Source organism: Manacus vitellinus, unplaced genomic scaffold, assembly GCF_001715985.3.
Source record: "Manacus vitellinus isolate BGI_N305 unplaced genomic scaffold, ASM171598v3 scaffold_40_pilon, whole genome shotgun sequence".
Lineage (NCBI taxonomy): Eukaryota > Metazoa > Chordata > Aves > Passeriformes > Pipridae > Manacus > Manacus vitellinus.
The window spans coordinates 4,510,334-4,524,679 of record NW_021940541.1 but is presented as its reverse complement, the minus strand read 5'-3'; the positions used below and the strand labels follow the sequence as shown (position 1 = coordinate 4,524,679).

Below are 14,346 nucleotides of genomic sequence, written 5' to 3'. Positions count from 1 at the left end.
TATCCCGGGAAGCATCTTGCACGTGGAAATTGGAGCTGGCTTGGAAAGACGCTCTTACACTGCAAGTGGTTTTCTGAACAAATGAGAACGTAACTTCCCATCCATAGTCCTCCTCCATATCAGATGTGTGTCTGTCAGCATTATTCTGTCTCCTCTAACAGCAGGAAGGCTGTCATGAGGTTCTGCCGTGGAATGCAAGCGGAATATTGTGTCGAAATCCTGCGTAATGTAGATGCAATTAGATGCATGTGATTGCTTGGGGTGCTGCTCATATTGGTTTGCCTTGTTTGGCCTGTCAGTTAATGACCTCCAAACTTAACGGGCAAGAACGTTTCATTTGAAACACATGACTCAAAAATGTGTAGGTCTTGCAGTGTTGTTTTAGTTCAGACTTATTCCCCAGTGAGGCCAAAGTGTCTGTGCCAGAGTTCATGACTAAATCAGATGTCCAATGCAGACCTCTTGGATGACCCGAGATAAGAAGTGCTCCTGCTGCTCCCTTGCCACCTTTATCATTTAAAAGATTTTTCTTATTCTTATTTAAAATCTTCTTAACAGCAAACAGACAGGAAAATTTAACAATACCAATAAAGATTTTTGCCATGTTGATTTTCCCTCCGTTTTCCTGAGGTAACTTACATCAGTCGCTTATTTTCTCATTTTTATCTTAAAGTAAGCAAAAGCAGTAACAAAGCAAAGGGAAAAATCCCCAGGATGAGCACTGTCAGCATTAGGATGAGTAGGGATACATCAGGGAGTGAAGGGCACCTGGAAAAAGTGCTTTAAAACTGGAAGCAAAACATGGTGGAGAAAGCAGAGCAGAGAAAGGTGGTGAGAAGAGGATTTGGAGCAGCAGGAAGGTGAACTGCAGAGGAGACATGGGAGTTAGAGAGGAACCACTGAACTGATGTGACGGGTCATTTTGAGGACTTGGGAAGAGAGCTGCCATGGGACTGAATGTTATTTGATATCCTAAGGAAATGGCTCCAAAATTCCTTGGGAAACTGCTTGTAGGAAGGGAGAACCTGGAAGACTGGAAGCAGCTTGGAAAAGAGAGAATGCAGCCAGATGAGTTGCCTTCCTTAAGGCAGGAAACTTTTTCTGTTTTGGAGCTAAGCCAAACCAGCTATATTTATATTGATGGGGGTGGACAGGGAGGGATTGACTCACTAATATTCAGTTTTCTATGAGAAAAAGGGTTGGCTTTAATGAATCTTTGGGAAACATCTCTGTGCCTGGAGGCTGAGCTCCTGCAGAAGGAGGTGAGCAAGCCCCCGCTGTGTCCCTCACATAATGTCAGCTCAGCACATCCATCTGGGTATCAGGATATCAAATTTCACATCTCTGCTCTAAATCAGGTATAATATGGATTAAACTTGGGTCTGACACACCCCTGGCAAGTGTCCTATCAGTGGCACAACCCAGTACCTTTTGTGTTGTTGCCCCACTGACCTCTCCCATTGCAGCTCAGGATAATTTTGAGAAGACTTGGGAAAAACTTCTTGCATCACTTGTTTTTTTTGGTGGGATGGGAGGCCCAGATTTCCAGCTGGTTCTAGAGATGTGGCACTGGCAAATCCCAGTCCAAGGTGAGGCCTGAGGCACCTCTGTTCCCAAGGCAGATGTGAGATAGGCAGCATTAGAAACACAAAATTTTATGTGTTCACAAAAAAGTTAAAATGGAAAAGAAGTCAGCTGAGAAATTGGTTCTCAGACTGAGCTTTTATGGGACATTTTTACGTACCCATTCGAGTTCAGCATTTGAGCTTTCCTTTTTGTACCAAAATGCCTTGCAACCACTCAAATTCATAAAAGGCTTTTTAAAGTCACCGAGGTAATAATTTGTTGAAGTTGAAATGTATTTGATGGCTAAAGAAGTCAATGGGATGGTACAAATGACCCTTTAAAAATCTGGATACGACATGAAAACCATCCCTAGGAATTTTTCTGAAGCAAGAGGTGAAGTTCTTAATTTTGAATAAATTATTCAAAGGTGACATCAAAGCTGCAGAAGTTTGTTTGTGTTTTTTTTCCCTTCTCTTTCTGTGTGGCATGTTAAGGCAGGATCTGAAGGATGAGGAATGTCTCTGTGGTTAGAAACAGAGCTGGGCTTGAAGTATGGGATTAGGCTGTCAGCTGGTATTCCTAAAGCTGTTCAGATTTTGCAGCAGCCTGAATGCTGTTTCTGTTTAAGGTGTGAACATCTGGCCAAAGACATTACTAGAGCTAATTTGGCTTTGCTGAGTGCAATAGGAAATGAAAGAGGGTGGTAAAATCTGGGCACCAGTACGAATGAACTGTTTCCCTGATTAAATTCCTCTCTGTGGAAAAACACATTGCAGCTAGTGAGGAACAGAAACCTTGGAGTAGTTGTTCCAATCCTGAAATGTATTTGTTTTTACAGTCTATAAAAAGAGAGCAACTGTGTTTCTCGTGTCTGTAGTAACAGAGAGCAGTTTGCTGAAGTGTTGAAAGTAGGAAGTGAGGTTGGAGTCACTGTGGTCAACATGAATCCAATCTAACTATCCTTCCAAAGGCAATGAGGAGACCACAGTTCTAGAAAGAAACAGTGCAGTTGTAGACAATTTGGATATGAACATGCAAAATTTTTAAAACTTTCCTAGAAAAATTTGGATTTTTGGCAGCATATGCAGAGACTGGTGAAATAAATAATGTGTCCTGCGTGGCACGTGTGATGCTGCAGTGAGTGTGAAACCCATCAGAACTATTGCACAACACTCCAAAGCAAACAGATGCTTTGGAGCTGGCAGAGCTGGATTGTGGGATTCAACTCATGATGATTAACTGTCTTGTTAAATCAGAATGTGTGATGCAGCTGCTGAGAAAACCAAACACCAGGAGGAGGAGAGAAAATTTTGGGGTGGTTTAACAGACAACATCAGGGCTAATGGGGGGCAGAATCATAAAAGAGCCCTGTGCCCCCACCCAAATGAAAATGAAGCCAAAAGTAGTGAAAGGTGGAGGTGGCTTTTCCCTGGAGATCTTTTTTACCCCCAGAAATTGGACTCTGCCCGCAAAAATGATCTTTGTGGATGTGCCTCTGGTTTGGCAGTGGGTACTGAAGGGAGGAGCATGGTGAGTGCCTTTATTTTGAGGTGTTTCTTCTTCCTACGTGCTTAAAAACCAGCCATGAGGCACTTGTCACCAGCTCTGAAATCACACCTATGCCATGGAAGACGTGCCAGGTCCTGGAGGTTTTTGTTCCTCAGTGTGTCCAGTTACTGATTCTTTATCCCAGCCAGGATTTGGCATCCACGTGGTACAGCAGCAGTGGGTTTGTGATCCATCTCTAATTTGTGGTGGCATTTCAGCTTAAGGTTTTTCCTGCATCTTACCACTGAGCACTTAGTTTGACACTTTTAAATCAACACCACCTTCTGCCCTCATCCCTTCAGTGGTTTCATGAGGCAAAGAGTGTCTGTATCTTTGTGGTCAGAGGGGATTTGCTTTTTTTCCCCTCGTGTGTACAAACTGGAGGAAGCAGGAAAGCAAACTTTCCTGTTTGTGTATCAATATTTTAAGAGCCCACATTTTGTAAAAACAAGCTGCTTGGACACCAGATGTGAGTGGCTTTTCTAAAATGCTGTTAGACTTTGAAATCCGTCGCTGGATATTACGTGGCTTCCTCTTGAGAGCCTGAGGAAGCCCACATATTGCTTCCAGAAGACCCTAGAAATGAAATATCTTGTAAAAAACTTGGATGTTAACTCCTGTTTATTCATCAATTTAGACAGCAGTGGTTTCCTGCCATCTTAAGCTTCTAGTAGCTCTTGCTGTGGGGACAATGCACTGGTCCAGCTCCCCATGCAGCAAAATATTCACACAACTCCGGGTGGGTCTGCCACCATCAGCGTATTTTTAATGTATTTTTATTTTATTTTAGTTGGTTTTTTAATTGTAATTTTATTTTTATTATATTTTTAAAGCAAGAACAGCAATCCCTTGCCAGGTAATTGAAAACCTGGTGACATATCAAAACAACACTTCATCCTTTTCTTCTCTTTTTTTTTTCTGCAAGCTTCCCATGCTCTGTATTTAGATAAGGAGACTCAGTTTTGCTTTTCTAACTATAGATGAAATACTTTTGGAGGCTTGTAATGTACTCAGCTTGGATTTTTCGTTTTCTTTGGCATTTTGTCAAGCAGTTTCTAGATTTTAGATGATACTGTACATTTTTACATGTTCGTGGCCTGTGTTTTTATTTTGCCATGATGTATTCTGAAAGTTAAATAGTTTCATTAACCAGAACAGAAATGCGATTCCCAGAGTCACTTACAGCAGAATTAGTGTACCAAACCAGCATCTGTTCCTTTCCCACCTAAAAATAAAAAGCATGAAGGAAATCTGCTGCCATTTAACACAAAATGAACCCAGAGCACTTGTCTCCTCTTCATCCCTTTGTTGAACTGCAAACTGCTTCCTGCAAATTCCTGATCTTCCATCCACAAACGAATGGGATTACAGAACAGAGGAGGGATTTACTTGCTTTCTGTGCCAGCACAGAGACAAATTTGCTTGTTTCATGGATGAAAAAGCTCAAACCACAACGCCCGCTGGTTGTGGGTGTCTGTCTCTTGGTTTTACATTTCTCTGTGGCAGTGGCTGTGCCTGGTGGTGGTTTTGTGCTGCTTCTTCTTTTAGTTTCAGAGCTGGTTTGTCCAGGCTCCATTTACTGTGCTTGACTCAAGCTACGTTGCTAATACACATCAGGTGAACATCTGTACTCAGCACTGGTGAGGCACCTCGAACCCTGGGGTCAGTTTTGGGCTCCCCAAAGAAGGCATTGAGGGGCCTGGAGCATGTACAGGGAAGGGAACGGAGCTGGGGAAGGGGCTGGAGCACCAGGAGCAGCTGAGGGAGCTGGGGGGGCTCAGCCTGGAGAAAAGGAGGCTCAGGGGGGACCTTCTGGCTCTGCAACCCCCTGACAGGAGGGGGGAGCTGGGGGGGGTCGGGCTCTGCTCCCAGGGAACAAGGACAAGAGGAAACAGCCTCAAGTTGTTCCGGGGGAGGTTTAGATTGAATATTAGGAAAAATTCTTCATGGAAGGAATTGTTGAGCCCTGGCACTGCTGCCCAGGGCAGGGGTGCAGTCACCATTCCTGGAGGGATTTAGAAGTTGTGTGGATGTGGCCCTTGGGGTCATGGTTCAGTGGTGGCCTTGGCAGTGCTGGGGGAATTGTTCAATTTGTTATCTTAGAGGTCTTTTCCAAACTAAATGACTCTCTGTTTCTATGATTCTCTCTGGCTCCTGATGCTGATCTCTGCTTGCCCTGTTCTCTCAAGCCACAATAGCTGCACCTTATTGTTGGATGGAGCTGTTTCTTGTGCTGGTGTGCCTCTCTCCATCCCGTGGGAGTTGTGTTTATCCAGGGTTTGAGTCAAATCCATATATAAAAACGTCTGAAGCCCTCTGGGATGTGAAAGGCTTAAAATATTAACCCTAATTAATGGCTCCTTCTCCGGCTGGGTGTAAACAGTGAGTCATGTGCCACTTAGGGTTTTGCATGTTTAGTCCTATTTCTGTGTGCCTGCAGAATGGCTTCTTGCAGATTTGTTTTACTGAGCAAACATGGAGCCCAGCAGAGCCCCAGGGCTCCATCAGATGAAAAGTGGAGGGGTAGAAAAGATGTTACACGTTGCCCAAGGTCTTGCAGTGAGTCACTGGGAGAGCTGGGTTTGGGTGCTGGGTGTTCCTGGCTCCCTGCTGGTTGTGCTGCAAGGCACGCTCGTTTGCCTGGGGTTTTAATTAAATGCCGTGGCAAATCTACTCTTAACCAGGAGAATCACGAGCTGTAGTGAATTATGTCACCCTGACGACCATCAGACGTCGTGTAAAAATTGAAGAATGCCTGTTTATTAAGTGTAGTTATTAAAATCCCCAGACTCAGGCACTTTAACCTGGTTTACAAGGATTCCTTAACATCCTAGGGATGAACTTGCCAGTGGAAGGGTGTGAGTGCACAAGCAGGGTCTTCTGCTAAGGTTGTGGTTACAGCACTGCCACAAGTGCTTGCCTGGCATTTCCAGTGCTCCTGGTGGGGACTGCAAAAGGATGCTTTTCCCCCTCCATCACTTGATGCCCAGGTATTTTGATAGGTTTTATACTGATTTCACTTCAAAACCACGTCTACAATTCAAATAAATACTTGGGGTTTTTTTGTTTGTTTGTTTGTTTTGTTTGGTTTGGTTGATTTTTTTTTTTTGACAACGGAAAATTCAATTCTGAATGTAGCAATGCTATTTTTAAGCTATTTTTAAGCTACTTAAGAGAGAGACACCCCCAAATTTAAAGCCTTTACAGCACATATATTCATCATAACCAATTCTGCATGGCACTTTCTTGCAGAGGCAGTAATGAGTGTGCTCATGCAGTGCTGTTGGTGTGCTCTGCACCACACCATGGAACCACAAGGAGTAGAGGACAGGTTTTCCAAAGCTGTGTTTCATAATATGTGCAGAACAAGGCCATTTTTTTCAATTGATTTATGTTTCTAGCAGAGGAGAGGTTAGCCAAACTTTCCAGAAGGCATTTGAATCACATGGATGACCCGCAGCCAATCCATAGAGTGTTAGAGTTTGAACTGAAGCCTAGCTAGTATAGGCTTGAAAACTCAGCACAATTAGAAGTAATTGTATTAGTCAGAGATGGTTCCTGTATTTTCTTTCTGCTGCCAAATGCAGTTTTGGCTTTGTGACTGTTGTTGCAACTCAGGAACGTTGTATAAATCTTTTAACTTTGTATACAACCACTCTTTCTGCGAGTGAAAAATAAAAAGCATCCTGTTTTCTTTTGCTTGTCTATGTTTCATTTGCTGATAAACGTCCTCTTTCTCTACAAACTATCCCTTTTCAGAGCACTGGGATACAAACAAAAGCCACTTTTTGGTCTTGTGTTGTTTTTTATTTTCTTTTTTTTTTTTTTAAATAAGGAAAAGCAGTGCCAAAAAAAAAAAAAAAGATGCTCTTCTTGACCCAACGACATCTTGAAAACACGTGCTACGTAAGCTCGAGAGCATCTGGTGAGAGAAGGAAGAGCCAGGGTGCTCCCTGTGTCCAAACAATACCCATATGGGGCTGTTTGTGTTGCATATGCTGCGTGCTTCCCAGCACAGCTAATCGTGCTGGAGAGATCCCTCGGAGTCAGGGCTGTGGGCTGGGACCAGGAACTGCTTGGCAGTGTTGCCTTGGGATGTTGCTGCTTGTCTACCACACTGCAAACACGATGGGGAAACTGGGTAGAGCCCTTGAATCCTTCCCAGGATTAACCCACAGCCATTTTTGAGTCCATCTATGGCACCAATAGGGGTTGTTATATTATAATTAATAGGGCATTGCTGGTTGTGAAAACTTTCATATGAAAGATAATTAGAAATGGAGATGTTTTTCTCCTTTCTGTGTTGCCTGTTCTGTTGCTCTTCTAACTGATTCTGTTTAACAAGCAGTTGGTTTAATTATTTTCTTGCTGTCTGGAGACTGAAAGATAAGTTTCCACAGAGCATCTTACCCTGTCTGGGATTTGGCAATGAGTTTTATTGAAACAATCTGCCCATCCCAGTGAAATTTCACTGGTGGAATTGTAACAAAGCTGGATAAAGGATACACAAGACCAGTCTTGTCAAACATTGAAACCATAACTTCTGTATTTGCAGCGGCATATAGTGATAACTGATGCCATTATTTTCTACTTTCTACCTAGGGTATTTGAAAGAAGACTGTAGGTGAAAAATATAAAGTGATGGGCATTTAGGTTAGTTTAAATTAGTGGATATTTGTCCCTAAGGGTGAGTTACTGCTGGTAATGAAAGACCCCTAAAGAACTGTCTCTGAATTTCCAGTCTAAACTTGTAATATTTTCCCTTTTTTGCCAAAATTTAGAATTCTGAAGTGGGTCAAGCCTGGAGGAAAGCTGGGTTAAAGCTAACTTTGCCAGCAAAAGATGAAACCCATCAGACTTCTGTTGTTAATGGGAGTATCTTCAACAACATGATATTTAATATGTTCAGAGATAAGATATTGAAAGGAAACTATAATGGTATCCTCTACTGTCATAACAGAAAAATCACATTAAGTCTTTAAATTCTAGCATCTTCAGAGGAAGACATCAGGGTTTGTAGGAGGCATATGATTATTTAGAAGAGATATTTAGTAAGGTGAAACATTAGCTGGTGTCTTGTGAGAATACAAAATGCTTTTAACTGTACATATGCATGCTTGATACTCTTTGGCTGTTGCTTTCATGACTTTAGTGTTCACTCTCAAACAGTATTACTTTTACTTAAGCAGCTGTTGGCTAATTACTTCAAGAAGTGTTGGGAACAACTCATCTTGGTATCATCAGGTGTTTGCTGTGTAGAGCACAACACAAATATTCTTCTGGTCTTTAAATCATTTTTGATTTAACGGGTACCTGTTGTGGAAAAAGGTTTGCTCTGTTGTAAAGAGCCCATGGGGATGTTTCTGTACCAACCCACACAAAACACTCAAAGAAAACAGAACAAGCAAAATCCCTGAGGGATAAAAGCCTCTCTTTTTTCCTCTATGCTATGAATGTATTCATGTTTCCGTAGCGTTTGTCTGCCAGCGTAGCAGTGTCTTACACACTCCAATCTGTTTGTTTGTTTGCTTTGGTTTTGTTTGTAGGGTAAATTGCCAGTTCTTCTGCTCGGCCAGTCTGCAGATCTGAGGCCGGGAGAATTCGTGGTGGCCATTGGAAGCCCGTTCTCCCTTCAGAACACGGTGACCACGGGCATTGTCAGCACCACCCAGCGCGGGGGGAAGGAGCTGGGGCTCCGCAACTCCGACATGGACTACATCCAGACAGATGCCATCATCAACGTATGTCCTGCCCTGAGCATCAGCCCCCTCAGCTCTCAGATTTCTTGAATAGTTGCTTTGAAATTTTCACCCATGATACAGCTCTTAAGAGCCCTGAGCTCTGCTTTTATCCTCATAAATACGGACATCTGTGCCGCAGCAGCACTTGATTGTTGTTTGAAAATCCCCCAAGGAACCTCACCAAGTACAATATCTGCCTTCACTTCAAAACTCTTGCAGATTACGAGGGAGGAGGCAATATTCTCTGGCAAATAAATGTCTTTTCGAAATCCATCTTGTTTTCTGAAAGAGAAGCCAAGCTCAGTTTAAGGATTCAAGTTTGTTTCTGCATTAAGGCAAAAACAATAGTTTTTGTACTTCAAGTCTTGGCCTTGTAAGAAATCTTCTCTAACAGCTCCCAGAGCTGTCCTAAAATCTTCTAAGCTGCTAGTGTGGCACTATTAAAACAAAAGGAAAACCTTGTCTATCCTAACCTTTTCTGGCAAGAGAAGAAGAAATGAATCATTTGCAAAGCTCAGCTAAAATGGGTGATTTTAGGTGTAGTTAATGGGTTTGGCTGTTAGGACTCTTCTATTGCACCACAGAAATATCTCAAAAATTTCTTTTATGTTTTGCTTGCCACAAATTAAGAGCTAAACATTAAAATATGTTCTTGACTTATGTTTATTTTCAGTATGGGAACTCCGGAGGACCCCTAGTAAACCTGGTAAGAGTTTCTCCAAGTTTTCTTAGTGTCAAGCTTATTGCTTTTTAGTTTAAAAACAGAACAAAATACCCCGACCAACAAACAAGCCCCCCCACCAGATATGTGATTAAAAGCTTTCAATATCTGGCTGACTACACAAAATTCACATGGTTCTTGCAAATCACTTGTCTGTGTTTGTGTTGGCAAAAGGATTTCAATATTTAAGATGTTTACAGTTTGCATAGTTTCAAGCAAGTGTAATGTTTTTCTGCTCATGCCTTGCAGAAAGTAAAAAGCCCATTTTAAAGTGAGCCATTTGCCCTGTCTGTCCACCATGCAGCATTGGCAGCTCTTTTTTTTTTTTTTTTTTTTTTTTTTTTTTTTGCACAATTTGCACACTGAAACTCAGCTTAACGGTTCTGAGACGTGCCTTCCCCTTTATTTTGAATCACACCAGGGAGGCTGAAAAATTTTGTCAGGATATGAGGGTTTATTTGCTGATATTGTAGCACGTAGTCAGCTGGGGATGAGGCAAAGAGGGAACAACTGAAGCAGGTTGCAAAACCCAGCTGCTGTGTGAGAGCTCTCAGGTCTCTTGTGGGTACGTGGGCTTGAGCAGGGGGGAGACAGTGGTCCTCAGGAGGCATGGCAAAAATTGGAATTCAGGGCTACTCAGTTGCTGCCTTGGAGGAGATTTAGCAATTCTTTTGCACCCAGTTCGCAGCACAGTTTCAGTCCCAGCGAGCTCCACTTAAAAAAATTGTAGTTGGACAGTTTTTATCTGGGATGAATCAGGGAAGGAAGTTGCTGAGATTTCAGAAGTGTTCCAGTCATCAAGTGACAGCAGAGATGTTTTATCTGAAACTCTTGGAGTCACATTACCAAGAAAAGCTTTTGATTCTGATGAACTGTCATTTTGCTTTATAAATTATTATGCAATATTGGCTCAGAAGCAGTCAGTGCCATGCTTTGTGAGGTGCCTGCTGAAGTCAGCAGGTTCAGATTGGCTGCAGAACGTGCTGCTTGTCTGGTGCAAGCAGAAGAGCTGCCCAGTTATTATCTCTATTCTGCTTGTGGCAAGATGAATATCCACATCAGCTTTCCAGAATTTTCAAAGAGTGGTCTGTCTGTAGAGTCAAAAAATTAGACTTAAAGAAAGCATTTAGTAAATTGAAAACCAGCTACAGAGTGTGTTGTGTGAATTTGTCTTTGTGATTGCTTTGAAGAAATGATCTATTTCTCTTTGAGGTGTTTTACGTTGCTAATAATGATTTCTTGTTTCTCTAGGATGGTGAAGTCATTGGAATTAACACATTGAAAGTTACAGCAGGCATCTCATTTGCTATCCCATCAGATAAAATTAAAAAGTTCCTAACTGAGTCCCATGACAGACAAGCTAAAGGTACTGCACTTCACTGCTTTGAAAGAGGAAAACATGAAAATAACCTGGTCTAGTGGGTGGCATCACTTCCCATGGCAGAGGGTTGGAACTAGATGACCTTTAATGTCCCTACCAACACAAACCATTCTGTGATTCTATGAAAACAGTAATAAACCAGAAAGTCAACAAACTTTGAGGCTCCTTTGGTGAGAACAATTTATCCAAGACCTACTTTCTTTTTTTTTGCAGGAAAAGCTATAACCAAAAAGAAATACATTGGCATACGAATGATGTCTCTAACTCCCAGGTAAGTGACAGTGGTGGCTCCTCACCTTTCTGAAGTGTGGTCTCTGCATGCATTTGGATCAAGCCCATGATCTGCAGACACGACCTGGAGGTCTGAGCCAGCAGCACGTGGCTCTGTGCATGCTGGTGACAACTCATAGCCAGTTCTTGCCACCTTCTTCTCCTCTGCGTCTGCTACGTGGTCGAACTCTCCTCTAGGCTCTTATGTGAGCTAGTTCTTAAACAACTCCTGGCTTTTTCTTGTCCTTAATGCTTCAGAAGAGAATAGCTAGCAACTGTGAATTTGTCCTGGGGTTCCATCCCTGTTGTTGTATGTTTTCAAGAATTGCAGCAGCTACGTGCGTTTTCCCGTTCCTATAAAATTATTTTCCATTAAACATTTCACTTAATGTAAAATGAAGCTTTTGTGTGGACTTGCTTATTCATGCTCAGACTGTAAAGGACTCGTGAGCAGGTGATTCCATGTCCTGTAAAAACAAACAGAAGGTTTCCCTTTTGCAGGACCCACAGGTAGAACAAAGCATTGAAACACGAAGGGTTGGGGTTTTTTTCAGGTGTTCAGAGAGGGGATTCTGCCCCTCTACTGCACTCTGGTGAGACCCTACCTGGGGTTCTGCATCCAACTCTGGGGTCCCCAGCACAGGAAGGACACTGACTTGTTGGAATGAGTCCAGAGGAGGCCACAAAAATGATTAGAGGGATGGAGCAGCTCTGCTGGGAGGAAAGGCAGAGAGGATTTGGATTGTTCAGCCTGGGAGGGAGAAGGCTTCAAACTGACCTTATTGCAGCCTTCCAGGGCCTGAAGGGAGCCTGCAAGCAAGAGAGAGGGACTTTTTACAAGGGCCTGGAGTGACAGGAGAAGGGGGAATGTATTCAAACTGAAAGAGAATAGGTTTAGATTAGGTATTAGTAAAAAAATCTTTACTGTGAGGGTGGTGAGGCCCCTGCTTTCAGGTTGCCCTTAAAAGCTGTGACTGCCCGTTCTCTGAAAGTGTCCAAGGCCAGGTTGGACAGGGCTTGGAGCAACCTGGGATAGTGGAAGGTGTCCCTGACCATGGCAGAGGGTGGAACGAGATGAACTTTAGGGTCCCTTCCAACCCAGGCCATTCTGTGATTCCACGTTCTGCTGGTTCTAAAATAATGACTGAGTTTTGACATGTTTTAACTCTGATCCTCTGTATCTATTAAAGTGATTGCCATTACCAGAAATAGACATTAAAAAGATATGTGAATGCAAAAAGTGTAGTAATTCTTGAAATACACACCTAAGGGTTAAAATAAATGGTGAAGTGACTCATCAACACATGTAAAGCACCTCAGTTAGTAGATATTGACTTCAGTAAAAATGCCTGGTTTTTTTTTCCCCCCATCTTGACAAAATATTTTTGTTGCTGTTTCTTCATTTTCCAGCAAAGCTAGAGAGCTGAAGGATCGCCATAAAGACTTCCCTGATGTTGTCTCTGGGGCCTATGTTATTGAAGTAATTCCAGAAACACCAGCTGAAGCGTAGGTTGAAGCACTTTTTTCCTCAAAACCACTGCCACTGATTTAAGGGGGTAACAACGATGGAGACTGCTCCCTGCTTAACTGGCTTTCTTCATTGTGCTAAATTAACAAAGCTACGACCATCTGATAGCTATTAGGTTGTCTGCTGGAAGTGGGTTTGTGGTTTTAGTCTGGTCCCTGATGGGCAATACTGGGAGTGCATCAGGGTATTGCAGGGAAGCCTGTCAGCGTTCCCGGCCGACAGGGCGAGGATTCAGGGGGTGTGAAAACTCCTCTTTCATTTTTCTCAGCAGTTGCTTCCAAGGCATCTCCTGCACCAGTGCCAGTGCTGAATAAAGACTTTTGCTTGTGAATACTCCCTGCAGCCCTGCTGGTCACCCTGGCAGGAGAGCAGGGGAGGAGTTTTGGGTTCACCTTGGGGAGACGTGTCTGGCTCAGCCCAAGCACCTCAGTGTTGGCCAAACCCACCAGCTCCCCCGGCATGCCCCGGGGGTAAAATCCTCTCTTGACAGGAGACACTCTTCCATGTGAGGGCTTTGTCAGGAGTCACGTTACTGGGAAGAGCTTTTGGGTTTGGACAACTGATCTTTTTCTTCATATTGCTCAATATTTGCTTAGAAACAGAGCAGGTGATTGGTACTAAGCTTCACGAGGTGTCTGGCTGAAGCAGGGCAGCTGGTCTGTGGTCACTGGCACTGCTCTGGCTGGCTCTTGCTGGAGACACTTCCCTTTCAGGGTTTGCTTGATATGGAACCACTCAGCAATCCAGGGCAGGAAATGGGAAGCCTTATTCATTTTCTGAAACTAGTGATGACTTAGGAGAAGGGTAAATCTTTGTGGCAACAAAGAGGCTTATGTGGCACGAAAGGCACGTAGGCAGAAAGCTTGGGGCAGGCATCACTGCCTCTTAGGAAGACTAAGAAGGACGTTTGGATGATGTCTTTTCATTGCAGTTTGGGTGCCACTGTAAGGTAACTGGTGTTAGCTCTCTAGAGTGCTCTCTGAACTGTTTTGTAGGTGATTGTTGTTGTCAGGGCTGTTGGGGCACGATGCTGGTGTGTGTCTGTGATGTGAAATTAAACTGCAGCTAGGGTAGGAATGATGTGGCTGCTCCAGTGTGGGACTGGACTTGGTGCCTTGGCATGCAGATCCAGTTTGAAAGTGCAGAAAAGTCAGATAATTGCAGAGAGTGGGAGAAGGACTTTGAAGAGAGAGAAGAAATGTGAGGTAATGTAAACTTATAATGTGAAGGCAAACACAAATCAGGATGCTTCATCCAAAGAGTGGCCTGGCAAACAGAATGCAGCCCATATTGGCTCTGTCTTCCCTTGCTCCCAGTTTCCTTGTCAATGGGCTTCCCCGTTCTGCTGAACTCTCCAAGGCATGTGGTGTAGATGTGTGCTAGGGCATGGGAGCAGTTCTGCAGTGACCTGTCCTGGGCAAAGTCATGTGGAGAGGCTGTGTGAGAAATCAAGATACTCTGGAGTGGTTTCCTCCAAGAAAATGTTTTGAGCCATGCCTTTGGTAGGCGACCAGATTTGTTGCAAATACTGACCAAGGCATCCTGCTTGCAGGAGACACTCATTTGAGGCGCCTTCTGTGGGTGGAAGAGG

The 14,346-nt window shown here is 43.4% G+C and overlaps 1 protein-coding gene across 1 annotated transcript in view; it reads left to right on the top strand.

Annotated features, from left to right (window-relative positions):
• HTRA1 (HtrA serine peptidase 1) overlaps positions 1 to 14,346 on the top strand; it is a 33,835-nt gene that overhangs the window by 17,883 nt on the left and 1,606 nt on the right. The window contains 5 exon segments of the mRNA XM_029961992.1: positions 8,661 to 8,855; positions 9,529 to 9,561; positions 10,828 to 10,942; positions 11,171 to 11,228; positions 12,638 to 12,733. Coding sequence (XP_029817852.1) covers positions 8,661 to 8,855; positions 9,529 to 9,561; positions 10,828 to 10,942; positions 11,171 to 11,228; positions 12,638 to 12,733 — 497 coding nt within the window.